The sequence below is a fragment of the Anarhichas minor genome, unplaced genomic scaffold (assembly GCF_050575085.1).
Source record: "Anarhichas minor isolate MPS153535 unplaced genomic scaffold, ASM5057508v1 ptg000004l, whole genome shotgun sequence".
Taxonomy (NCBI): domain Eukaryota; kingdom Metazoa; phylum Chordata; class Actinopteri; order Perciformes; family Anarhichadidae; genus Anarhichas; species Anarhichas minor.
The window spans coordinates 11,257,557-11,283,493 of record NW_027466450.1 but is presented as its reverse complement, the minus strand read 5'-3'; the positions used below and the strand labels follow the sequence as shown (position 1 = coordinate 11,283,493).

The window sequence follows — 25,937 nt, the reverse complement described above, 5'->3', positions numbered from 1 at the left end:
GTGCCAGATGGAACTGCGTGAAGTCTGATACATTTGTCATTGGGGCCACGGCTGAATACTACAAGTTTGAAAATGAACAAAATGTGGGGTTGTTGAGTTAGAAAGAAGTGAGTTTACCAGACCTCTGTGCCGCTATGGCCTATGAAAGATACGTCTGTATCTGTTATCCTTTACACACACACAGCTAACCGGAGGTTGGGCGCTACGCTTCTGTGATGACACTCTCGTTCGGGACGGTGTTATCAGCTGTAACCGCCATATGAGAGCAGTGCAGAGCGGCGGCTTTGAGCTCATCAGTGGGGCACGCTCACATGCACTAAAAGCATGCATGGCCGGCCCGGCGACATCAACAAAGCAAGGAGAAGCTTTAATAACAACACACACAGAGGGAGAGTGACTTCAATCTCTGCTCAGTTAGACATTACTCCACTATATATTTACATAGATAATGGTTGTTTGCTGCTATATTAATGTTCAGAATGTTAAAAACAGCTCCTTTAAATTTCTCTTTCCTCTCACCGATGTTTGTGATCAACTTCTATTTTGTTTTTATTTTTTTCTATGTATACGTTTCCAGCAGGTTTTGGCTCCAACTTTTACTTCCTGCAGAGAAAAATAAAAATAAAACTATGTTGGGGACAGAAGAAGAGAATAAGTGAGAGGAATTAAGTTTGATAGATTTTTCTTCATAGAGTTGAACATGAGACAGTAAAGGATAAGGGCTGCTGAAAAAACTTTCATAGGTTCATGTCGAACTGGGGATCCACTGTCTCACCCTCATTCTCTCATCAGTCTACTTTAAAAAAATGTCCTTTTCTCCCGAACTAACATGACTAAACCCCTCATGGACCATCAGCCCCATCATGTACAGTTGTCCATGAATCCAAGTCTGAGTATGTGAAATTGCATAATATTTTCTAATGCAAATTCAGTGCAGCCCAACCCACCAAAGTGTACAGGAAGTGTATAAAGTTCAGCAGAGGCTTTTGTCTCGTTCAGTTCGGAGGGTCGTAGCAGCCGCCTGGAGGCTTTCATGTGTGGGAGATATCTTGGGCCGTGAGTGTAAAATGTGAATTTATGTTGATATACTGAATACTAAATGTTGTTAATGTGATTATTGATATCAACATTCAAACATTTTGTCACAGGTGACTGAAAAGAGAGGTGTCTGCATCATAACCTATGATTCACATAAGCAATGTTGTATTCCTCTATGACCTGAATTCATTTGGCTTTGTTATTTTCATCATTGTGGTGAAACACACTGTGGTGCTGTTGCACACTGGTATGCAGAGAGCAGAGTTGTTGACTTTTATCTCAGTTGATGTGGAAAATGACTTTGGACAAAATTCAAACAGATGAGGTTATTTTGTGATTCTTTGTTTTGTTGTGTAGATAACACTATTACTGAGCCAGTGTTGCTGCTATAGAGCCTCTATGTTTTACTTTGTGGCACACATAGTGCACAAGAAAGAAATGGAGAACTCAACTGAGATTGTGTCTTTTGTGCTGGCTGCCTATGGTGACATTGGAAACTTAAAATACCTGTATTTCATCTTAATGCTATTTTGGTACCTCTCTATTTGTGTGTCAAACACATTTCTTATTGTGGTCATATATATGGACACAAGCTTGCATGAGCCGATGTATATATTGTTATGTAATTTATTTGTGAATGAAATGGGTGGCAGCACATCAATGTATCCTCTTCTGCTCTCACAGATGTTTTCAGATACACATGAAGTAACACTGCAGTGGTGTTTTCTACAGATGTGTTGTATCTACACATGTACTTCTGTTGAGTTTTGCAGTTTAGCAGCTATGGCCTATGACAGATATGTCTGTATCTGTTATCCTTTACACTACAATGTCATTATGAGCACAGGGAGAGTAGGTTTGATCATTCTGCTTATATGGATGTATTCATTTGTTAACTATATTTTCTCATTTTCATTCATCATCCCTTTGACATTTTGTGGAAATGTCATTGACAAAGTGTTTTGTGACCAACACTTAGTAATTAAACTTGCATGTTCAGCCTCAGTACTTACCAGCATATCTGACCTGCTTTTTGCCTTTTTGACTGTGGTTATCCCATTTAATCTCATTTTAGTCTCTTACATGAAGATTTTGTCGGTTTGTCTAAATTTGTCCAAAGAAAACAAACAAAAAGCTGTTACCACCTGCACACCTCAGATTGTCTCAGTGTCAAACTTGTTTGTTGGCGGCGTTTTTCACTTTGTGGATTCCAGGTTGGACGTGGCCCATGTACCAGATAAAGTGCGAATTTTTTTATCTATATACGTCTTCATTTTCCAACCAATGATCACCCCCTTTATGTATGGATTTAAGCTACCCAAAATAAGACAATCGTGTAAAAGACTTCTGTTTGATAGAAAATAAATATTTTGGATATTGTACACTGTGATGTAAAGTTCTTTGATGTATGTTCTTCACCATGAAAAAAACATTTGAAATAAATGAATATTTGTCGAAATGTTGCAAAAGTATGTTTAGAGTTATCTCTTCTCAGTGGAAAAATAACATGTCTGTCTACAGAGTGTGGTGTAAAATTTACAGACAAAAAAATATCTATAAAATTCCAGAAATCTGCATATACAGCGCAAACATTACAACAAAAGACAAAGACGTTTTAGTGATGTATGGATTTGTTGTTGTTGTTGCAGAGAATTTCATTAATTTGTGCTTAACTCCTGGGATGATCAGCGCTTAATAACACTAAATGTAATGCATCTGCCAAGCAAAACAGTATATTACAGCCAATATGAGTGAATTACAATATTATTACAGTAACACTAAAAACTCATTGTAGCATAGTGGAGAGAACAAAGAAATATTGTGCAAATGTACAGTGACTTTTGATGAAACTATGCTTTTAAAATGAATCAATGGGACCTGAAAATATTACTTTCAAAGTCCAGCAATGCTACAAACGTTGGGATTTACTACACAGCTAAACTGAACTTGGTTATTTTGCTACTTTTGTTTTGCGGTGTGAAGCAAAACTAACTATACAGTGTGTTGTGTTTTACAGCGCAGTTCATCAAGCTGAGGGGGGAGAATGATGGCCTCTTCCCCGGGGCCAAGAATTCACCAAAAGTAGCTTGGAAGTAAGCCCATTTGTAATATCTCCATTTTACCATCTTGTACTTCAGGTTACAGTTAAATTAGCTCTCATCCTAAACAAAGTAGATAGGACAATAATACTCTTTGTATTTGTTTTTTGTGTTGCTTTCACAGAGATGCAAGTTGTGACCTTGTCACCTTTTTCTTTTCTTTTTTAAACCCAAAATAGAGCTTCCAAGTGAAGGGTTTCTATGGAAATTTGTGTCTATCCTGCTGTGTCAAATGTATCAATCTTCTAAGTTTGCATCCTTGTGTTCACATTATTAATAAATGTTTCTCTTTTTATCATTTTCTCAATGTGATTCGGACAATTTTGGAGAACATGTGCCTGCAGGGGAGGGTGACTTCCTTGCAAGCAAAAAAATGAATGGCACAACTTAAAGAAAAAAATACAAAGCATGTTCAAATGTGTAACTACAAGTTAATAAACACGTTTGCTGAGATTTGTTTTACTGCTGTTGTTTTTGTTAACTGTCTTAACATACTCATACACTGCGCATATAGCAACACTGACACCTACTGGCGATCCCCTGGCGCTACTGCCCAACAATGACACTGGTGATTAATAACACTGTTCCCCAAACTTTAATTACAATGAACACTTCTTTCCCTTAAACACATAGGAAACATAACAAACTCTCTTTACTTGCATTACACCAAAGAAATGATTCCGTTTAGTAAGCTACACATGACTTGTTGTACCACGCATGCATATCTGGATGCCATGTATGATGAGGATCCAACTCTTCACAATAAAAACATTTGAAATGAAAATAAATATTCAGAGTATATTACAGCCAATATGAGGATTACAATAACTCTAAAAATGTATTGTAGGAAAGAAGAGTAAATATGACTTTTGATGAAACCATACTTTTAAACAGGCTCATTTCTCAGCTTTAATGCTGCTAATCAGAGTAAACCTCAAGTCCTCTTCTGAACTTAATAATTCCCCTTTTCTGTCAAAATCTCTTCTCATAAAGCACCGATATGTAGGATCTGAACATATCAGACTGTGGTGACTCCAAGTGACAGGCACAGCCTAAAAAGGAGTTTCTTTTTATCCAACATCATTTTTTTCATAAACATTATTAGAGGGATTTTCTGAGATTGTATGTAGAGTTTTGAAGACATTGCACAATTTGGGAAATGCATTTGCTGTTTTGCAAAGTGAACAGCTCCTTTTCTCCCAAACTAACATGACTAAACCCCTCATGGACCATCAGCCCCATCATGTACAGTTGTCGATGAATCCAAGTCTGAGTATGTGAAATTACATAGTATTTTCTAATGCAAATTCAGTGCAGCCCAACCCACCAAAGTGTATAAAGTTCAGCAGAGGCTTTTGTCTCGTTCAGTTGGGAGGGTCGTAGCAGCCGCCTGGAGGCTTTCATGTGTGGGAGATACCTGAGTGTGAGTGTAAAATGTGAATTTATGTTGATATACTGAATACTAAATGTTGTTAATGTGATTATTGATATCAACATTCAAACATTTTGTCACAGGTGACTGAAAAGAGAGGTGTCTGCATCATAACCTATGATTCACATAAGCAATGTTGTATTCCTCTATGACCTGAATTCATTTGGCTTTGTTATTTTCATCATTGTGGTGAAACACACTGTGGTGCTGTTGCACACTGGTATGCAGAGATCACAGTTGTTGACTTTTATCTCAGTTGATGTGGAAAATGACTTTGGACAAAATTCAAACAGATGAGGTTATTTTGTGATTCTTTGTTTCTGTACTTAACAGACAAGAAAAGCTCCTCAATGTGTTTGCCTTTCTTGCACCACGATTATAAGACAATTTAAATGCAGGTAGAATATTGAGTTGAGGCATTATTGAAAAGGATAATAGATAACACTATTACTGAGCCAGTGTTGCTGCTATAGAGCCTCTATGTTTTACTTTGTGGCACGCATAGTGCACAAGAAAGAAATGGAGAACTCAACTAAGATTGTGTCTTTTGTGCTGGCTGCCTATGGTGACATTGGAAACCTAAAATACCTGTATTTCATCTTAATGCTATTTTGGTACCTCTCTATTTGTGTGTCAAACACATTTCTTATTGTGGTCATATATATGGACACAAGCTTGCATGAGCCGATGTATATATTGTTATGTAATTTATTTGTGAGTGAAATGGGTGGCAGCACATCAATGTATCCTCTTCTGCTCTCACAGATGTTTTCAGATACACATGAAGTAACACTGCAGTGGTGTTTTCTACAGATGTGTTGTATCTACACATGTGGTTCTGTTGAGCTTTGCAGTTTAGCAGCTATGGCCTATGACAGATATGTCTGTATCTGTTATCCTTTACACTACAATGTCATTATGAGCACAGGGAGAGTAGGTTTGATCATTCTGCTTATATGGATGTATTCATTTGTTAACTATATTTTCATATTTTCATTCATCATCCCTTTGACATTTTGTGGAAATGTCATTGACAAAGTGTTTTGTGACCAACACTTAGTAATTAAACTTGCATGTTCAGCCTCAGTACTTACCAGCATATCTGACCTGCTTTTTGCCTTTGTGAGTGTGGTTATCCCATTTAGTCTCATTTTAGTCTCTTACATGAAGATTTTGTTGGTTTGTCTAAATTTGTCTAAAGAAAACAAACAAAAAGCTGTTACCACCTGCACACCTCAGATTGTCTCAGTGTCAAACATGTTTCTCTTCGGCGTTTTTCACTTTGTGGATTCCAGGTTGGACGTGGCCCATGTACCAGATAAAGTGCGCATTTTTTTATCTATTAACGTCATCATTTTCCAACCAATGATCACCCCCTTCATGTATGGATTTAAGCTACCCAAAATAAGACAATCGTCTAAAAGACTTCTGTTTGATAGAAAATAAATATTTTGGATATTGTACACTGTGATGTAAAGTTCTTTGATGTATGTTCTTCACCATAAAAAAACTTTTGAAATAAATTAATATTTGTCTAAATGTTGCATAAGTGTGTTTAGAGTTATCTCTTCTGAGTGGAATATTAACATGTTTGTCTACAGAGTGTGGTGTAAACTTTACAGACAAAAAAGAATCTATGAAGTTCCACAAATCTGCATATACAGCGCAAACATTACAACAAAAGACAAAGACGTTTTAATGTTGTATGGATTTGTTGTTGTTGTTGCAGAGAATTTCATTAATTTGTGCTTAACTCCTGGGATGATCAGCTCTTAGTAAAACTAAAGGTAATGCATCTGCCAAGCAAAACAGTATATTACAGCCTATATGAGTGAATTACAATATTATTACAGTAACACTAAAAACTCATTGTAGCATAGTGGAGAGAACAAAGAAATATTGTGCAAATGTACAGTGACTTTTGATGAAACTATGCTTTTAAAATGAATCAATGGGACCTGAAAATATTACTTTCAAAGTCCAGCAATGCTACAAACGTTGGGATTTACTACACAGCTAAACTGAACTTGGTTATTTTGCTACTTTTGTTTTGCGGTGTGAAGCAAAACTAACTATACAGTGTGTTGTGTTTTACAGCGCAGTTCATCAAGCTGAGGGGGGAGAATGATGGCCTCTTCCCCGGGGCCAAGAATTCACCAAGCTTAGCTTGGAAGTAAGCCCATTTGTAATATCTCCATTTGACCATCTTGTACTTCAGGTTACAGTTAAATTAGCTCTCATCCTAAACAAAGTAGATAGGACAACAATACTCTTATTATTTTGTTTTTTGTGTTGCTTTCACAGAGATGCAAGTTGTGACCTTGTCACCTTTTTCTTTTCTTTTTTATAACCAAAATAGAGCTTCCAAGTGAAGGGTTTCTATGGAAATTTGTGTCTATCCTGCTGTGTCAAATATATCAATCTTCTAAATTTGCATCCTTGTGTTCACATTATTAATAAATGTTTCTATTTTCATCATTTTCTCAATGTGATTCGGACAATTTTGGAGAACATGTGCCTGCAGGGGAGGGTGACTTCCTTGCAAGCAAAAAAATGAATGGCACAACTTAAAGAAAAAAATACAAAGCATGTTCAAATGTGTAACTACAAGTTAATAAACACGTTTGCTGAGATTTGTTTTACTGCTGTTGTTTTTGTTAACTGTCTTAACATACTCATACACTGCGCATATAGCAACACTGACACCTACTGGCGATCCCCTGGCGCTACTGCCCAACAATGACACTGGTGATTAATAACACTGTTCCCCAAACTTTAATTACAATGAACACTTCTTTCCCTTAAACACATAGGAAACATAACAAACTCTCTTTACTTGCATTACACCAAAGAAATGATTCCGTTTAGTAAGCTACACATGACTTGTTGTACCACGCATGCATATCTGGATGCCATGTATGATGAGGATCCAACTCTTCACAATAAAAACATTTGAAATGAAAATAAATATTCAGAGTATATTACAGCCAATATGAGGATTACAATAACTCTAAAAATGTATTGTAGGAAAGAAGAGTAAATATGACTTTTGATGAAACCATACTTTTAAACAGGCTCATTTCTCAGCTTTAATGCTGCTAATCAGAGTAAACCTCAAGTCCTCTTCTGAACTTAATAATTCCCCTTTTCTGTCAAAATCTCTTCTCATAAAGCACCGATATGTAGGATCTGAACATATCAGACTGTGGTGACTCCAAGTGACAGGCACAGCCTAAAAAGGAGTTTCTTTTTATCCAACATCATTTTTTTCATAAACATTATTAGAGGGATTTTCTGAGATTGTATGTAGAGTTTTGAAGACATTGCACAATTTGGGAAATGCATTTGCTGTTTTGCAAAGTGAACAGCTCCTTTTCTCCCAAACTAACATGACTAAACCCCTCATGGACCATCAGCCCCATCATGTACAGTTGTCGATGAATCCAAGTCTGAGTATGTGAAATTACATAGTATTTTCTAATGCAAATTCAGTGCAGCCCAACCCACCAAAGTGTATAAAGTTCAGCAGAGGCTTTTGTCTCGTTCAGTTGGGAGGGTCGTAGCAGCCGCCTGGAGGCTTTCATGTGTGGGAGATACCTGAGTGTGAGTGTAAAATGTGAATTTATGTTGATATACTGAATACTAAATGTTGTTAATGTGATTATTGATATCAACATTCAAACATTTTGTCACAGGTGACTGAAAAGAGAGGTGTCTGCATCATAACCTATGATTCACATAAGCAATGTTGTATTCCTCTATGACCTGAATTCATTTGGCTTTGTTATTTTCATCATTGTGGTGAAACACACTGTGGTGCTGTTGCACACTGGTATGCAGAGATCACAGTTGTTGACTTTTATCTCAGTTGATGTGGAAAATGACTTTGGACAAAATTCAAACAGATGAGGTTATTTTGTGATTCTTTGTTTCTGTACTTAACAGACAAGAAAAGCTCCTCAATGTGTTTGCCTTTCTTGCACCACGATTATAAGACAATTTAAATGCAGGTAGAATATTGAGTTGAGGCATTATTGAAAAGGATAATAGATAACACTATTACTGAGCCAGTGTTGCTGCTATAGAGCCTCTATGTTTTACTTTGTGGCACGCATAGTGCACAAGAAAGAAATGGAGAACTCAACTAAGATTGTGTCTTTTGTGCTGGCTGCCTATGGTGACATTGGAAACCTAAAATACCTGTATTTCATCTTAATGCTATTTTGGTACCTCTCTATTTGTGTGTCAAACACATTTCTTATTGTGGTCATATATATGGACACAAGCTTGCATGAGCCGATGTATATATTGTTATGTAATTTATTTGTGAGTGAAATGGGTGGCAGCACATCAATGTATCCTCTTCTGCTCTCACAGATGTTTTCAGATACACATGAAGTAACACTGCAGTGGTGTTTTCTACAGATGTGTTGTATCTACACATGTGGTTCTGTTGAGCTTTGCAGTTTAGCAGCTATGGCCTATGACAGATATGTCTGTATCTGTTATCCTTTACACTACAATGTCATTATGAGCACAGGGAGAGTAGGTTTGATCATTCTGCTTATATGGATGTATTCATTTGTTAACTATATTTTCATATTTTCATTCATCATCCCTTTGACATTTTGTGGAAATGTCATTGACAAAGTGTTTTGTGACCAACACTTAGTAATTAAACTTGCATGTTCAGCCTCAGTACTTACCAGCATATCTGACCTGCTTTTTGCCTTTGTGAGTGTGGTTATCCCATTTAGTCTCATTTTAGTCTCTTACATGAAGATTTTGTTGGTTTGTCTAAATTTGTCTAAAGAAAACAAACAAAAAGCTGTTACCACCTGCACACCTCAGATTGTCTCAGTGTCAAACATGTTTCTCTTCGGCGTTTTTCACTTTGTGGATTCCAGGTTGGACGTGGCCCATGTACCAGATAAAGTGCGCATTTTTTTATCTATTAACGTCATCATTTTCCAACCAATGATCACTCCCTTCATGTATGGATTTAAGCTACCCAAAATAAGACAATCGTCTAAAAGACTTCTGTTTGATAGAAAATAAATATTTTGGATATTGTACACTGTGATGTAAAGTTCTTTGATGTATGTTCTTCACCATAAAAAAACTTTTGAAATAAATTAATATTTGTCTAAATGTTGCATAAGTGTGTTTAGAGTTATCTCTTCTGAGTGGAATATTAACATGTTTGTCTACAGAGTGTGGTGTAAACTTTACAGACAAAAAAGAATCTATGAAGTTCCACAAATCTGCATATACAGCGCAAACATTACAACAAAAGACAAAGACGTTTTAATGTTGTATGGATTTGTTGTTGTTGTTGCAGAGAATTTCATTAATTTGTGCTTAACTCCTGGGATGATCAGCTCTTAGTAAAACTAAAGGTAATGCATCTGCCAAGCAAAACAGTATATTACAGCCTATATGAGTGAATTACAATATTATTACAGTAACACTAAAAACTCATTGTAGCATAGTGGAGAGAACAAAGAAATATTGTGCAAATGTACAGTGACTTTTGATGAAACTATGCTTTTAAAATGAATCAATGGGACCTGAAAATATTACTTTCAAAGTCCAGCAATGCTACAAACGTTGGGATTTACTACACAGCTAAACTGAACTTGGTTATTTTGCTACTTTTGTTTTGCGGTGTGAAGCAAAACTAACTATACAGTGTGTTGTGTTTTACAGCGCAGTTCATCAAGCTGAGGGGGGAGAATGATGGCCTCTTCCCCGGGGCCAAGAATTCACCAAGCTTAGCTTGGAAGTAAGCCCATTTGTAATATCTCCATTTGACCATCTTGTACTTCAGGTTACAGTTAAATTAGCTCTCATCCTAAACAAAGTAGATAGGACAACAATACTCTTATTATTTTGTTTTTTGTGTTGCTTTCACAGAGATGCAAGTTGTGACCTTGTCACCTTTTTCTTTTCTTTTTTATAACCAAAATAGAGCTTCCAAGTGAAGGGTTTCTATGGAAATTTGTGTCTATCCTGCTGTGTCAAATATATCAATCTTCTAAATTTGCATCCTTGTGTTCACATTATTAATAAATGTTTCTATTTTCATCATTTTCTCAATGTGATTCGGACAATTTTGGAGAACATGTGCCTGCAGGGGAGGGTGACTTCCTTGCAAGCAAAAAAATGAATGGCACAACTTAAAGAAAAAAATACAAAGCATGTTCAAATGTGTAACTACAAGTTAATAAACACGTTTGCTGAGATTTGTTTTACTGCTGTTGTTTTTGTTAACTGTCTTAACATACTCATACACTGCGCATATAGCAACACTGACACCTACTGGCGATCCCCTGGCGCTACTGCCCAACAATGACACTGGTGATTAATAACACTGTTCCCCAAACTTTAATTACAATGAACACTTCTTTCCCTTAAACACATAGGAAACATAACAAACTCTCTTTACTTGCATTACACCAAAGAAATGATTCCGTTTAGTAAGCTACACATGACTTGTTGTACCACGCATGCATATCTGGATGCCATGTATGATGAGGATCCAACTCTTCACAATAAAAACATTTGAAATGAAAATAAATATTCAGAGTATATTACAGCCAATATGAGGATTACAATAACTCTAAAAATGTATTGTAGGAAAGAAGAGTAAATATGACTTTTGATGAAACCATACTTTTAAACAGGCTCATTTCTCAGCTTTAATGCTGCTAATCAGAGTAAACCTCAAGTCCTCTTCTGAACTTAATAATTCCCCTTTTCTGTCAAAATCTCTTCTCATAAAGCACCGATATGTAGGATCTGAACATATCAGACTGTGGTGACTCCAAGTGACAGGCACAACCTAAAAAGGAGTTTCTTTTTATCCAACATCATTTTTTTCATAAACATTATTAGAGGGATTTTCTGAGATTGTATGTAGAGTTTTGAAGACATTGCACAATTTGGGAAATGCATTTGCTGTTTTGCAAAGTGAACAGCTCCTTTTCTCCCAAACTAACATGACTAAACCCCTCATGGACCATCAGCCCCATCATGTACAGTTGTCCATGAATCCAAGTCTGAGTATGTGAAATGACATAGTATTTTCTAATGCAAATTCAGTGCAGCCCAACCCACCAAAGTGTATAAAGTTCAGCAGAGGCTTTTGTCTCGTTCAGTTGGGAGGGTCGTAGCAGCCGCCTGGAGGCTTTCATGTGTGGGAGATACCTGAGTGTGAGTGTAAAATGTGAATTTATGTTGATATACTGAATACTAAATGTTGTTAATGTGATTATTGATATCAACATTCAAACATTTTGTCACAGGTGACTGAAAAGAGAGGTGTCTGCATCATAACCTATGATTCACATAAGCAATGTTGTATTCCTCTATGACCTGAATTCATTTGGCTTTGTTATTTTCATCATTGTGGTGAAACACACTGTGGTGCTGTTGCACACTGGTATGCAGAGAGCAGAGTTGTTGACTTTTATCTCAGTTGATGTGGAAAATGACTTTGGACAAAATTCAAACAGATGAGGTTATTTTGTGATTCTTTGTTTCTGTACTTAACAGACAAGAAAAGCTCCTCAATGTGTTTGCCTTTCTTGCACCACGATTATAAGACAATTTAAATGCAGGTAGAATATTGAGTTGAGGCATTATTGAAAAGGATAATAGATAACACTATTACTGAGCCAGTGTTGCTGCTATAGAGCCTCTATGTTTTACTTTGTGGCACGCATAGTGCACAAGAAAGAAATGGAGAACTCAACTAAGATTGTGTCTTTTGTGCTGGCTGCCTATGGTGACATTGGAAACCTAAAATACCTGTATTTCATCTTAATGCTATTTTGGTACCTCTCTATTTGTGTGTCAAACACATTTCTTATTGTGGTCATATATATGGACACAAGCTTGCATGAGCCGATGTATATATTGTTATGTAATTTATTTGTGAGTGAAATGGGTGGCAGCACATCAATGTATCCTCTTCTGCTCTCACAGATGTTTTCAGATACACATGAAGTAACACTGCAGTGGTGTTTTCTACAGATGTGTTGTATCTACACATGTGGTTCTGTTGAGCTTTGCAGTTTAGCAGCTATGGCCTATGACAGATATGTCTGTATCTGTTATCCTTTACACTACAATGTCATTATGAGCACAGGGAGAGTAGGTTTGATCATTCTGCTTATATGGATGTATTCATTTGTTAACTATATTTTCATATTTTCATTCATCATCCCTTTGACATTTTGTGGAAATGTCATTGACAAAGTGTTTTGTGACCAACACTTAGTAATTAAACTTGCATGTTCAGCCTCAGTACTTACCAGCATATCTGACCTGCTTTTTGCCTTTGTGAGTGTGGTTATCCCATTTAGTCTCATTTTAGTCTCTTACATGAAGATTTTGTTGGTTTGTCTAAATTTGTCTAAAGAAAACAAACAAAAAGCTGTTACCACCTGCACACCTCAGATTGTCTCAGTGTCAAACATGTTTCTCTTCGGCGTTTTTCACTTTGTGGATTCCAGGTTGGACGTGGCCCATGTACCAGATAAAGTGCGCATTTTTTTATCTATTAACGTCATCATTTTCCAACCAATGATCACCCCCTTCATGTATGGATTTAAGCTACCCAAAATAAGACAATCGTCTAAAAGACTTCTGTTTGATAGAAAATAAATATTTTGGATATTGTACACTGTGATGTAAAGTTCTTTGATGTATGTTCTTCACCATAAAAAAACTTTTGAAATAAATTAATATTTGTCTAAATGTTGCATAAGTGTGTTTAGAGTTATCTCTTCTGAGTGGAATATTAACATGTTTGTCTACAGAGTGTGGTGTAAACTTTACAGACAAAAAAGAATCTATGAAGTTCCACAAATCTGCATATACAGCGCAAACATTACAACAAAAGACAAAGACGTTTTAATGTTGTATGGATTTGTTGTTGTTGTTGCAGAGAATTTCATTAATTTGTGCTTAACTCCTGGGATGATCAGCTCTTAGTAAAACTAAAGGTAATGCATCTGCCAAGCAAAACAGTATATTACAGCCTATATGAGTGAATTACAATATTATTACAGTAACACTAAAAACTCATTGTAGCATAGTGGAGAGAACAAAGAAATATTGTGCAAATGTACAGTGACTTTTGATGAAACTATGCTTTTAAAATGAATCAATGGGACCTGAAAATATTACTTTCAAAGTCCAGCAATGCTACAAACGTTGGGATTTACTACACAGCTAAACTGAACTTGGTTATTTTGCTACTTTTGTTTTGCGGTGTGAAGCAAAACTAACTATACAGTGTGTTGTGTTTTACAGCGCAGTTCATCAAGCTGAGGGGGGAGAATGATGGCCTCTTCCCCGGGGCCAAGAATTCACCAAGCTTAGCTTGGAAGTAAGCCCATTTGTAATATCTCCATTTGACCATCTTGTACTTCAGGTTACAGTTAAATTAGCTCTCATCCTAAACAAAGTAGATAGGACAACAATACTCTTATTATTTTGTTTTTTGTGTTGCTTTCACAGAGATGCAAGTTGTGACCTTGTCACCTTTTTCTTTTCTTTTTTATAACCAAAATAGAGCTTCCAAGTGAAGGGTTTCTATGGAAATTTGTGTCTATCCTGCTGTGTCAAATATATCAATCTTCTAAATTTGCATCCTTGTGTTCACATTATTAATAAATGTTTCTATTTTCATCATTTTCTCAATGTGATTCGGACAATTTTGGAGAACATGTGCCTGCAGGGGAGGGTGACTTCCTTGCAAGCAAAAAAATGAATGGCACAACTTAAAGAAAAAAATACAAAGCATGTTCAAATGTGTAACTACAAGTTAATAAACACGTTTGCTGAGATTTGTTTTACTGCTGTTGTTTTTGTTAACTGTCTTAACATACTCATACACTGCGCATATAGCAACACTGACACCTACTGGCGATCCCCTGGCGCTACTGCCCAACAATGACACTGGTGATTAATAACACTGTTCCCCAAACTTTAATTACAATGAACACTTCTTTCCCTTAAACACATAGGAAACATAACAAACTCTCTTTACTTGCATTACACCAAAGAAATGATTCCGTTTAGTAAGCTACACATGACTTGTTGTACCACGCATGCATATCTGGATGCCATGTATGATGAGGATCCAACTCTTCACAATAAAAACATTTGAAATGAAAATAAATATTCAGAGTATATTACAGCCAATATGAGGATTACAATAACTCTAAAAATGTATTGTAGGAAAGAAGAGTAAATATGACTTTTGATGAAACCATACTTTTAAACAGGCTCATTTCTCAGCTTTAATGCTGCTAATCAGAGTAAACCTCAAGTCCTCTTCTGAACTTAATAATTCCCCTTTTCTGTCAAAATCTCTTCTCATAAAGCACCGATATGTAGGATCTGAACATATCAGACTGTGGTGACTCCAAGTGACAGGCACAACCTAAAAAGGAGTTTCTTTTTATCCAACATCATTTTTTTCATAAACATTATTAGAGGGATTTTCTGAGATTGTATGTAGAGTTTTGAAGACATTGCACAATTTGGGAAATGCATTTGCTGTTTTGCAAAGTGAACAGCTCCTTTTCTCCCAAACTAACATGACTAAACCCCTCATGGACCATCAGCCCCATCATGTACAGTTGTCCATGAATCCAAGTCTGAGTATGTGAAATTACATAGTATTTTCTAATGCAAATTCAGTGCAGCCCAACCCACCAAAGTGTATAAAGTTCAGCAGAGGCTTTTGTCTCGTTCAGTTGGGAGGGTCGTAGCAGCCGCCTGGAGGCTTTCATGTGTGGGAGATACCTGAGTGTGAGTGTAAAATGTGAATTTATGTTGATATACTGAATACTAAATGTTGTTAATGTGATTATTGATATCAACATTCAAACATTTTGTCACAGGTGACTGAAAAGAGAGGTGTCTGCATCATAACCTATGATTCACATAAGCAATGTTGTATTCCTCTATGACCTGAATTCATTTGGCTTTGTTATTTTCATCATTGTGGTGAAACACACTGTGGTGCTGTTGCACACTGGTATGCAGAGATCACAGTTGTTGACTTTTATCTCAGTTGATGTGGAAAATGACTTTGGACAAAATTCAAACAGATGAGGTTATTTTGTGATTCTTTGTTTCTGTACTTAACAGACAAGAAAAGCTCCTCAATGTGTTTGCCTTTCTTGCACCACGATTATAAGACAATTTAAATGCAGGTAGAATATTGAGTTGAGGCATTATTGAAAAGGATAATAGATAACACTATTACTGAGCCAGTGTTGCTGCTATAGAGCCTCTATGTTTTACTTTGTGGCACGCATAGTGCACAAGAAAGAAATGGAGAACTCAACTAAGATTGTGTCTTTTGTGCTGGCTGCCTATGGTGACATTGGAAACTTAAAATACCTGTATTTCATCTTAATGCTATTTTGGTACCTCTCTATTTGTGTGTCAAACACATTTCTTATTGTGGTCATATATATGGACACAAGCTTGCATGAGCCGATGTATATATTGTTATGTAATTTATTTGTGAATGAAATGGGTGGCAGCACATCAATGTATCCTCTTCTGCTCTCACAGATGTTTTCAGATACACATGAAGTAACACTGCAGTGGTGTTTTCTAGAGATGTGTTGTATCTACACATGTACTTCTGTTGAGTTTTGCAGTTTAGCAGCTATGGCCTATGACAGATATGTCTGTATCTGTTATCCTTTACACTACAATGTCATTATGAGCACAGGGAGAGTAGGTTTGATCATTCTGCTTATATGGATGTATTCATTTGTTAACTATATTTTCATATTTTCATTCATCATCCCTTTGACATTTTGTGGAAATGTCATTGACAAAGTGTTTTGTGACCAACACTTAGTAATTAAACTTGCATGTTCAGCCTCAGTACTTACCAGCATATCTGACCTGCTTTTTGCCTTTTTGACTGTGGTTATCCCATTTAGTCTCATTTTAGTCTCTTACATGAAGATTTTGTCGGTTTGTCTAAATTTGTCCAAAGAAAACAAACAAAAAGCTGTTACCACCTGCACACCTCAGATTGTCTCAGTGTCAAACTTGTTTGTTGGCGCCGTTTTTCACTTTGTGGATTCCAGGTTTGATGTGGCCTCTATACCAGATAAAGTGCGCATTTTTTTATCTATATACCTCCTCATTTTTCAACCAATGATCACCCCCTTTATGTATGGATTTAAGCTACCCAAAATAAGACAATCGTGTAAAAGACTTCTGTTTGATAGAAAATAAATATGTTGGATATTGTACACTGTGATGTAAAGTTCTTTGATGTATGTTCTTCACCACAAAAACATTTGAAATAAATGAATATTTGTGTAAAAGTTACAAAAGTATGTTTAGAGTTATCTCTTCTCAGTGGAATATTAACATGTGTGTCTACAGAGTGTGGTGTAAAATTTACAGACAAAAAATAATCTATAAAGTTGCACAAATCTGCATATACAGCGCAAACATTACAACAAAAGACAAAGCCGTTTTAGTGATGTATGGATTTGTTGTTGTTGCAGAGAATTTCATTAATGTGTGCTTAACTCCTGGGATGATCAGCTCTTAATAACACTAAATGTAATGCATCTGCCAAGCAAAACAGTATATTACAGCCAATATGAGTGAATTACAATATTATTACAGTAACACTAAAAACTCCTTGTAGCATAGTGGAGAGAACAAAGAAATATTGTGCAAATGTACAATGTCCAGCAATGCTACAAACGTTGGGATTTACTACACAGCTAAACTGAACTTGGTTATTTTGCTACTTTTGTTTTGTGGTGTGAAGCAAAACTAACGATACAGTGTGTTGTGTTTTACAGCGCAGTTCATCAAGCTGAGGGGGGAGAATGATGGCCTCTTCCCCGGGGCCAAAACTTCACCAAGCTTAGCTTGGAAGTAAGCCCATTTGTAATATCTCCATTTTACCATCTTGTACTTAAGGTTACAGTTAAATTAGCTCTCATCCTAAACAAAGTAGATAGGACAACAATACTCTTTGTATTTGTTTTTTGTGTTGCTTTCACCGAGATGCAAGTTGTGACTTTGTCACTTTTTTCTTATTTTTTTTTTAAACCCAAAATAGAGCTTAAAATTCAAGGGTTTTTATGGGAATTTGTGTCTATCCTGCTGTGTCAAATGTATCAATCTTCTAAGTTTGCATCCTTGTGTTCACATTATTAATAAATGTTTCTCTGTTCATCATTTTCTCAATGTGATTCGGACAATTTTGGAGAACATGTGCCTGCAGGGGAGGGTGACTTCCTTGCAAGCAAAAAAATGAATGGGACAACTTAAAGAAAAAAATACAAAGTATGTGCAAATGTGTAACTACAAGTTAATAAACACGTTTGCTGAGATTTGTTTTGCTGCTGTTGTTTTTGTTAACTGTCTTAACATACTCATACACTGCGCATATAGCAACACTGACACCTACTGGCGATCCCCTGGTGCTACTGCCAAACAATGACACTGGTGATTAATAACACTGTTCCCCAAACTCTAATTACAATGAACACTTCTTTACCTTAAACACATAGGAAACATAACAAACTCTCTTTACTTGCATTACACCAAAGAAATGATTCCGTTTAGTAAGCTACACATGACTTGTTGTACCACGCATGCATATCTGGATGCCATGTATGATGAGGATCCAACTCTTCACAATAAAAACATTTGAAATGAAAATAAATATTAAGAGTATATTACAGCCAATATGAGGATTACAATAACTCTAAAAATGTATTGTAGGAAAGAAGAGTAAATATGACTTTTGATGAAACCATACTTTTAAACAGGCTCATTTCTCAGCTTTAATGCTGCTAATCAGAGTAAACCTCAAGTCCTCTTCTGAACTTAATAATTCCCCTTTTCTGTCAAAATCTCTTCTCATAAAGCACCGATATGTAGGATCTGAACATATCAGACTGTGGTGACTCCAAGTGACAGGCACAACCTAAAAAACACAAGGTACCTTAGTTCAGCTTCTTAGTACTACTACTATTCAAAATGCTAATACTTTCTGTAGGTCTGCACCAGGACATCTGTTTAGTTCTGGTATTGGAGAGAGGATGAATTTAAAAATGTAATCATATAAAACCATAGGACAAAAAAAGCCCCTTATTTTGTGATTTGTGTTATTGGGCTGTATGAATAATATTGACTTGACTTTTAAAGGAAAAGGGAAAAGGGTTTGACAAATTGCACGTAATAAACTGAATAATATAAAGTGCATAAGATCTAATATTAGTTAGTTAACAGCAGGCAGGCTATTAAATGTATTTATAGTTGTGGCCACCAGAGGTCAGTGTCATATTACTTCTGCCAGGTGTGATGAAAAACTACAAATGATGTGATGCAGTGATCATAAATGCAAATACTTTTAATTTTTTATATTATTCCTATTTTGTTTGTTTGTTTTTGCCATCTTGAGTGAGGAGTTGTTTGTTAGTCAACATCAGTTTTTACATAAACACAATTAAAGTGATTTTGATTGCATGTAGAGTTTTGAAGACAATTTGGGGAAATGTATTTGCTTCATTTTGCTTTTTTTTTAGGATTTGCATTGCTTTTGTGAATTAAAAAAATGAAGCTTTTCTTTCAAACAAAGGAGAAACACGGTAAAGTAAAATTAATGTAGCAGGATCAGGATGATTGATTTAAAGTCAATACAGGGTTACTGTAACAGCAGGCAGGCTAATGCATGTTTTTATAGCTTTTGCCACCAGAGGTCAGCATCAGACCGGAGCGTAAATGTGTGGGAACTCTGAGAACTGTTCACAAGTCTTGGGGAGTACGACTACATGTGGGGGGGGGGGGGGGTTGTATTAGCCTTTAATGGCTCAAGGAGCTGCCAACCGACTGGCACATGTGTCGGTTCAAGCCACGACTGAAGACAACAAGGTTGGAAAATTAAAAAGTAAGAAGAAGCGAGTTTCCCAGACGTCTGTAGCCCGCGTCTTTATCTCTGCTCGAGGCTACTCACTGCCACAGCCACGATACTCCCGGCATCTTCGACAGCAGTCGAGTTGCATCGTGGGTAATGTAGGCTCCAGGTTTTGACAAAGAAGAGGGAGAGTTCGACATTGTTATAGAAGCGCAATGCTGAATGGTTTATTTCAAGGGTTACAGTTCTAGTCAGTCAAGAGTGAATCCGCATCACAACACCATCAGCTGTCTCTACCCCAAAAAGCACAGCTAGTTAATTTCCCTCTCGTCAAAAACATCAAAAGAGATTTTTTTTTTCCCCTTTTGTTTTATTTGTTTTTACCTAAGAGTTAACCATTTGTGTAATTCTGTTTACCTGTCTGTAGAGGATGCTGCAGTATCACAAACGAATACAACATGTTCAGAACCGTAGCAGGGGATTGTTACATATGTGCAGCAGAAAACCACCCCAAAAAAAGTATATTTATTTAAGACGTGTTATATGCTCAACTTTCATCAAGTAACAGATGTTTGGCAGGTAAACAGCATCACTATTTCTGTAATTTAAGGACTCTCCTCAGTTTGCTTTGTTTGAAAGTGGGGAAGTTTGACAAAATGTGCTGTTTTCATATTTACACAGAATGGCTTTTTCTTGTGCGATTACAGCTGCAATCAAACTGCTTGTATGTGCAGACATACGTAGCCAATGAAGCTGAATCTGATTCTACACACAGTGCAAGCGAATGGAGAGTATCAAGTTATCATCAATTGCATTTAGGACTGTAGGACTTTGTGTTCACTTCTTGGCCAATTGTCCCGCTAAGCAGCATCACAATGTGGCCTGTGTGTCATTGCTCATGTCACGCGTCCCGCCCCATGAATGAAAAGTATTTTCACTGGTACGGTTTAGGAGGTAGGTGAAAGCAATCAGGGCCAAACATGGTTGAGGTGGTGGTGCATTATTTGACAATAAATACCACGCATATGTTGACAAAACAATCTGAAGTCACGGTCTACTTACTCTGGGGTTGAGATTGTTTTGTCAACTGCTGTTTCCAAGGTCAGGAAGTTACTGTGAAGCGCAACATGTACATAAACCACAGGGATCAATGCATTACAAACCGTATCAATTTTATTCAAACTGTACACATACAACAGGCTTATCTCATAAAAATAAAAATAAAAGTGAAAAAGACAAAAGAAATGAGTATCCCCATAAATACAATATGCCTTTAAAAACAGAGTCTGTGTTTTCTTGGTAGGTTGCATATGTTCCAATAAAAAAAATTTTTTTTTTAAATCACACACACTCATAATCCTTCTGAAAACGTAGTACAAGACAAACAGCCATCTGGTGGCATTGACAGTGGCAGATCTCTGCTGCTTGAAGGCAATTACACAGAATAGTTTTGCACCGTTTACTTAAAACATGGACGAGAGACGACTCGTGTAGCGGAGTGTTTCCTAACTCAGTCCTACCGACTGACTTTAACCAGGGTCGAGGTATGTAGTGCATTCACATGGGAAACGTGACAGTTCTTGTATACAAACTGCTCTAACAGTATACGATTGGTACTTAGGGTATATATCTAGCGTTAGTATGCGTGGATTCAGGACAGAACTTAAAGAGATTAAACATGACGGAAACAGTCTACAAGGCCATTATGTTGCGAGTTTACCCTCATCGCTGCAGGATGTTTGAATTCATCATTTACAGGTGACGCATGCAGAACATGTGCTGTACAGCGAGAAACAAGACCGTCTGGCAAACATGTGCTGCTATCAGTCAGGATAGAAACATTTCTGCTCAGGTTTCCCCACAAGATTGAGATTATTTAGTCCGAGAAATAAACCGGTTTGTTGAATCAATGCAAAACAGCCAGTGTGCTGCATACAACAGAGGATCGATGGGACTCGATCACTGGTTACTTTTTTACGATGACGCTATTATTATAGGTCCTCAATTTCATTAACAGTTTTGTCGTAATAAATGTCTCCAGTGGTTGGGTTCCAGATAACACGGCACAGTCTCTCTCTCTCTCTCTGTGTATCAAAATATAAAAAATATTCCCACAAGGTTGTGAACGCTGAGCTCCTTCCTGGTGTTTCCACGATTTAGAACATCAAACATGAGTCCTCAGAGAAGATACAAAAAAAAAAAAAAAAAAAAAAATGCAGTTTCTCCGTGTTTGAAGGCTTCTGTAACGTAGCCCAGACTCTAAAAAAAAATAGATGTTCAGTCTGCGTGTGAACCATGTAACACTTCAAGTGAAATCATAAAAAAGGGGGATGGGGGCAGATACACTGGGAGGAATACAGGCGTGAATGTGTACAGTCATCTTTATCCAGGATAAAATAACATGAGCAACCATTTCCACTCAGCGTGGATCAAATCTGTATCCTTGAAATGGTGCTTTGGATGTCTTAAAAGCTTAAAAAGTATTTTTTGATGGAGGGATCCAACAGTGGAGAGACCACACACAGAGACAAACAATGAGCTGTTGTGACTTCATGTGTGTGTGTGTGTGTGGTCTCTTTAACTGTTTGAATCAGTCATTTTTAACACTTTTAACCTTTAGGATAGCTGTGCAAACCAATACATAACTTCATTCACCTTCGGAGTGAGCATTCAATACAAGAGCAAATACTCGACAGTCGGAAAATTTAAAAATAAAGTAACATTGAAATAAAAGTTTTGATTCATGGGCGTGGAGTCACGGGTCGATGGATTATTTGCCAGATTAAAAACAGGCGAGATTGTACTCTGCAATTTCTCACACACGCACATATTAAAGCATTTCAGTCTTAAACTAAAAGCAGAGTGACTTTAAATGTGTAATCCAGGCATCCCTAAATAATGGATTCACAGTCAGCGGGTGACCTTTGACCTTTTTCGCTGCAGCAAGGACAGAAGGCCACACTTCTCCACACATCAGTCCTTTCTGATATGGTGACAAACTCTCACCAGAGGTGACAGGAAGTACATTACAATTGCGATACTGAGGATATAACCAATAATAATAATAATAATAATAATCGGGAGTTTCATATCAAAAGTGACCTCACCAGTCAGGCAAATACAGTCCAAGGACCAGTATGGCCATTTACACCAGTTCATATTCCAAAGATGCAAAAGCCAGGAGGAGTGTGGGCTGTCTGGTGATGACAAAACTCACCCAAAAAAAAAAATCATCCAACTTGTATCGAATATAGATCAAAGTTTGGTTGTGAAACATGAAAAAAAACAAAAACATACAAGTCCAAAATAGTATTAAAAATGAAAGCTATTTGACCTCATTTACATGGTTATTATATCCAAAAACATCGTGGCTTTGTGCCTTTTCCTCCTCCACACCTCACACCGTCGTCTCTCCGTGGTTGCCGTTGCTGAGGCGCTTGTAGAACCTCCGCCATGATTGAAGAGTCTTGCCGGACCAGACCCAGAAGCCCGACGTGATCCCGACTATCATGGTCATCAGGTATTTGATCATGAACACGGTGAAGTCCGGGGTCATGGGGGCGAAGTTGTGGACCGGGCAGGGCACGGCGAACCGCTTACACGTCTGCATGTGCCAGGTCCGCTGCCAGTGCTCCCTGAAGGCCTGCTCGTAGAAGTAACAGGCGATCACGATGGTGGCCGGTACCGTGTAGAGCACGCTGAACACCCCGATGCGCACCATCAGCTTCTCCAGCTTCTCCGTCTTGGTGCCGTCGTGCTTCATGATGGTGCGGATCCGGAACAGGGACACGAAGCCCGCCAGGAGGAAGGAGGTGCCGATGAACAGGTAGACGAACAGCGGAGCCAGGACGAAGCCGCGCAGGGCGTCCACGTTGAAGATCCCCACGAAGCACACCCCGGTGAGGACGTCTCCGTCCACCCGGCCCATGGCGAGGATGGTGATGGTTTTGATGGCCGGGACGGCCCACGCGGCCAGGTGGAAGTACTGGGAGTTGGCTTCGATCGCCTCATGGCCCCATTTCATCCCGGCAGAGAGGAACCAGGTCAGGGACAAAATCACCCACCAGATGGAGCTGGCCATCCCAAAAAAGTACAGCACCATGAAGAGGATGGTGCAGCCCTCCTTTTTAGTCCCCTGGGCCACCGTTCTGTAGCCGTCATCCTTGAATTTATCCACACAAACAACTTTGTCCTCCAGGAAGAACCCAGCAGCGTAGGCCACCGCCACCATGAAGTAACACCCGGATAAGAAGATGATGGGCCTCTCGGGGTACCTGAACCGCCTCATGTCTACTAGATAGGTGAGCACGGTGAATAAGGTGCTCACACAGCACAAGATGGACCAGATCCCGACCCACAGGCGGCCGAATTTGACCTCATCCTCCCGGAAATACATAATACCGGTCGGTTTAGTGGGCTCACATGGGGCCCCGCAGTCGTTGACCCCCATAAACCGGTAGCCCAGGTAGGCAGGCACCTCCAGCTGCAGAGGGCACGAGAACTGGTGGTACTGGTTGTTTTGGGACGGGCGTTGGTTGGGTCGGCCTATGTTTGTGGGGAGGGTAACCGTGTCTGGTGCAAAGGGGGACGAGGAGGACGGGCTGCTGGGCTCGGATGTGTTCTGGCCCACGCAGATCTCACCGGCTCCGTGCACGGGGAAAGCCTCGCAGCGGAGCCGCTCCGGCCACTGGAAGCCGAATTTATTCATGAGGGCTTCACACCCCTGGCGTGCACGCTCACACAGGGACCGACACGGGGGGATGGCCTGCTCCAGCACCGTGCACACCGGTGCGTACATGGAGCAGAGGAAGAACTTGAGGTCTGCAGAGCACTGCACCTTGACCAGAGGGTAGAACTGGTGCACCTCGAGTCCGGCGTCCTCCTGGTTCGTGTGGCCCAGGAGGTTCGGCATGATGGTCTGGTTGTAGGCGATGTCGGTGCAGAGCGGGATGGAGATGGGCTGGCAGAACCCGTGTTCCGGTACCGATATTCCACTCTCGCTGTTGTAATTTTGAGCAGATGTGGACGAGAAGGACAGCCCGCACATCAGCCACATGATCCGCAGCAACACGGAGCCAGTGGTGGACCTGGCCGCCGCCATAGTTGAGGAGGAGGAGGAGGAGGAGGAGGGGGGAGGGAAGGAAAAACTTTGATCCAAGTAGGGCGACTTTAAAACGGTTAAAAAGCAAAGAAATCTATATTAAACGTCGCAAAACTTTGCGCGCGGTCCGAGTACTTCGAGTTGAAATTGCCTTAATCGTCTTTTCCTCGTGTTCTATGAAGATAAATCCAAGTGAAACGTTCGCCGTGTCATGACTTCTTGATGGTCTTTGTAAGTGACTCCAAGCAGCCCACTCTCACTCCCGACCCGGTGAAAAAAACACTTTAAAGTCCCATTTTCTTCAAGTTATGCCAACCCAAGTTATTCCGGCGCGTCCAGCGCGTAACCGCGGTTACTTTAGCGCAAAACGAGACACGTTTTTAACTTAAAAAGGCGTATATTTCCATCGTTTTTCGACTTGACTTCACACAGAGCGTCGGTTCACATGCTGAGCGGTTGGAAGTCCAGAGGCTCGCTCTCCTCACTCCGTGCGGATTCCACCGGTTTCAAGGCACCCCCTTCATTCACAAGACCTTCCAGCAGAACGCAGGGCGCCTTGAAACCAATGCCGCGTCTCAGCCAATCACAGCATTTGTTTTCCTTACGGACTCGTTTTTGATTGGCCTGTACTCCCTATAGAAGGAAATGTGTTACAGTAATTACATTACACCAGAAACTTTACAAAAGAAAGAATATATTTTTCTACTGAAGCTTTTTTTTTTTTTTTAAACCTATAGTGGCTTTTCATTTCTTGCATTTCATTAATGACACAAAATATATAAAACTACGTTTCTTGCATTTATGAAAAAAGGTTTTAGAAAAAGAACGTAAATCCCAAACAGCAATAGGCCTATAACATTACTTTAAATATGTCAATGGTCAAATTCTTCTTGTAATTCTTTGTTTATTTATTTATCTTCCTTACTTTTACGGAATAGTTTATGCTCATTATTGGGGGGGAAACAAAGCAAACTGTACTACTTAAGAATGAATGATAATTTTTTTGTTTTGATTTTTTTGCCATTTTTAATGCAGCTGAAAATGTGCACAACTTTTAAAATCTACTACTGCAGAATAAGATACATTTACTGTTACTTTTGTCGAGATGATCTGTTTAAGTTTTAAGCTTTTTGCCCACCAACACTATTTTAGTGTGCAGCTGTGAAGTTGAGCTCTCTCCATCTCTTCACAGAATCTCCACACACACAGTCGCTCACTGTGTGCAGGACATGTAAACACATTGCAGCGCGGTGAGCAAACCATGAAAAAAAACGAAATGGATTCCAACGTCTCGACCACAGCAAGCACCGCAAGAACCTGTTGCTGTTTACTGCT

At 38.4% G+C, this 25,937-nt stretch overlaps 6 protein-coding genes and 1 long non-coding RNA gene across 7 annotated transcripts; 6 read left to right on the top strand and 1 right to left on the bottom strand.

Annotated features, from left to right (window-relative positions):
* Positions 1 to 1,001: 1,001 nt before the first annotated feature.
* LOC142963676 (uncharacterized) lies at positions 1,002 to 3,582 on the top strand. Its single transcript, XR_012957489.1, has 3 exons — positions 1,002 to 1,056; positions 3,056 to 3,131; positions 3,262 to 3,582. It is a non-coding gene; the product is annotated as an uncharacterized LOC142963676 (long non-coding RNA).
* Positions 1,048 to 2,403, top strand: LOC142963660 (olfactory receptor 4D10-like). Its single transcript, XM_076104085.1, has one exon. It carries the CDS (start codon positions 1,438 to 1,440, stop codon positions 2,401 to 2,403), a length of 966 nt encoding a protein of 321 aa, XP_075960200.1. The 5' UTR covers positions 1,048 to 1,437.
* A 1,467-nt stretch (positions 3,583 to 5,049) lies between the features above and the next one.
* Positions 5,050 to 6,015, top strand: LOC142963644 (olfactory receptor 4D10-like). The gene has a single exon (XM_076104084.1). It carries the CDS (start codon positions 5,050 to 5,052, stop codon positions 6,013 to 6,015), a length of 966 nt encoding a protein of 321 aa, XP_075960199.1.
* Positions 6,016 to 8,661: 2,646 nt separating this feature from the next.
* On the top strand, positions 8,662 to 9,627 carry LOC142963627 (olfactory receptor 4D10-like). The gene has a single exon (XM_076104083.1). It carries the CDS (start codon positions 8,662 to 8,664, stop codon positions 9,625 to 9,627), a length of 966 nt encoding a protein of 321 aa, XP_075960198.1.
* A 2,646-nt stretch (positions 9,628 to 12,273) lies between these two features.
* LOC142963611 (olfactory receptor 4D10-like) lies at positions 12,274 to 13,239 on the top strand. The gene has a single exon (XM_076104082.1). It carries the CDS (start codon positions 12,274 to 12,276, stop codon positions 13,237 to 13,239), a length of 966 nt encoding a protein of 321 aa, XP_075960197.1.
* A 2,646-nt stretch (positions 13,240 to 15,885) lies between these two features.
* Positions 15,886 to 16,851, top strand: LOC142963595 (olfactory receptor 4D10-like). The gene has a single exon (XM_076104081.1). The coding sequence runs from the start codon at positions 15,886 to 15,888 to the stop codon at positions 16,849 to 16,851; it is 966 nt and encodes a 321-aa protein (XP_075960196.1).
* A 3,801-nt stretch (positions 16,852 to 20,652) lies between these two features.
* LOC142969363 (frizzled-7-A-like) lies at positions 20,653 to 25,050 on the bottom strand. Its single transcript, XM_076109229.1, has one exon. It carries the CDS (start codon positions 24,600 to 24,602, stop codon positions 22,899 to 22,901), a length of 1,704 nt encoding a protein of 567 aa, XP_075965344.1. The 5' UTR covers positions 24,603 to 25,050; the 3' UTR covers positions 20,653 to 22,898.
* Between the last annotated feature and the right edge of the window lie 887 nt (positions 25,051 to 25,937).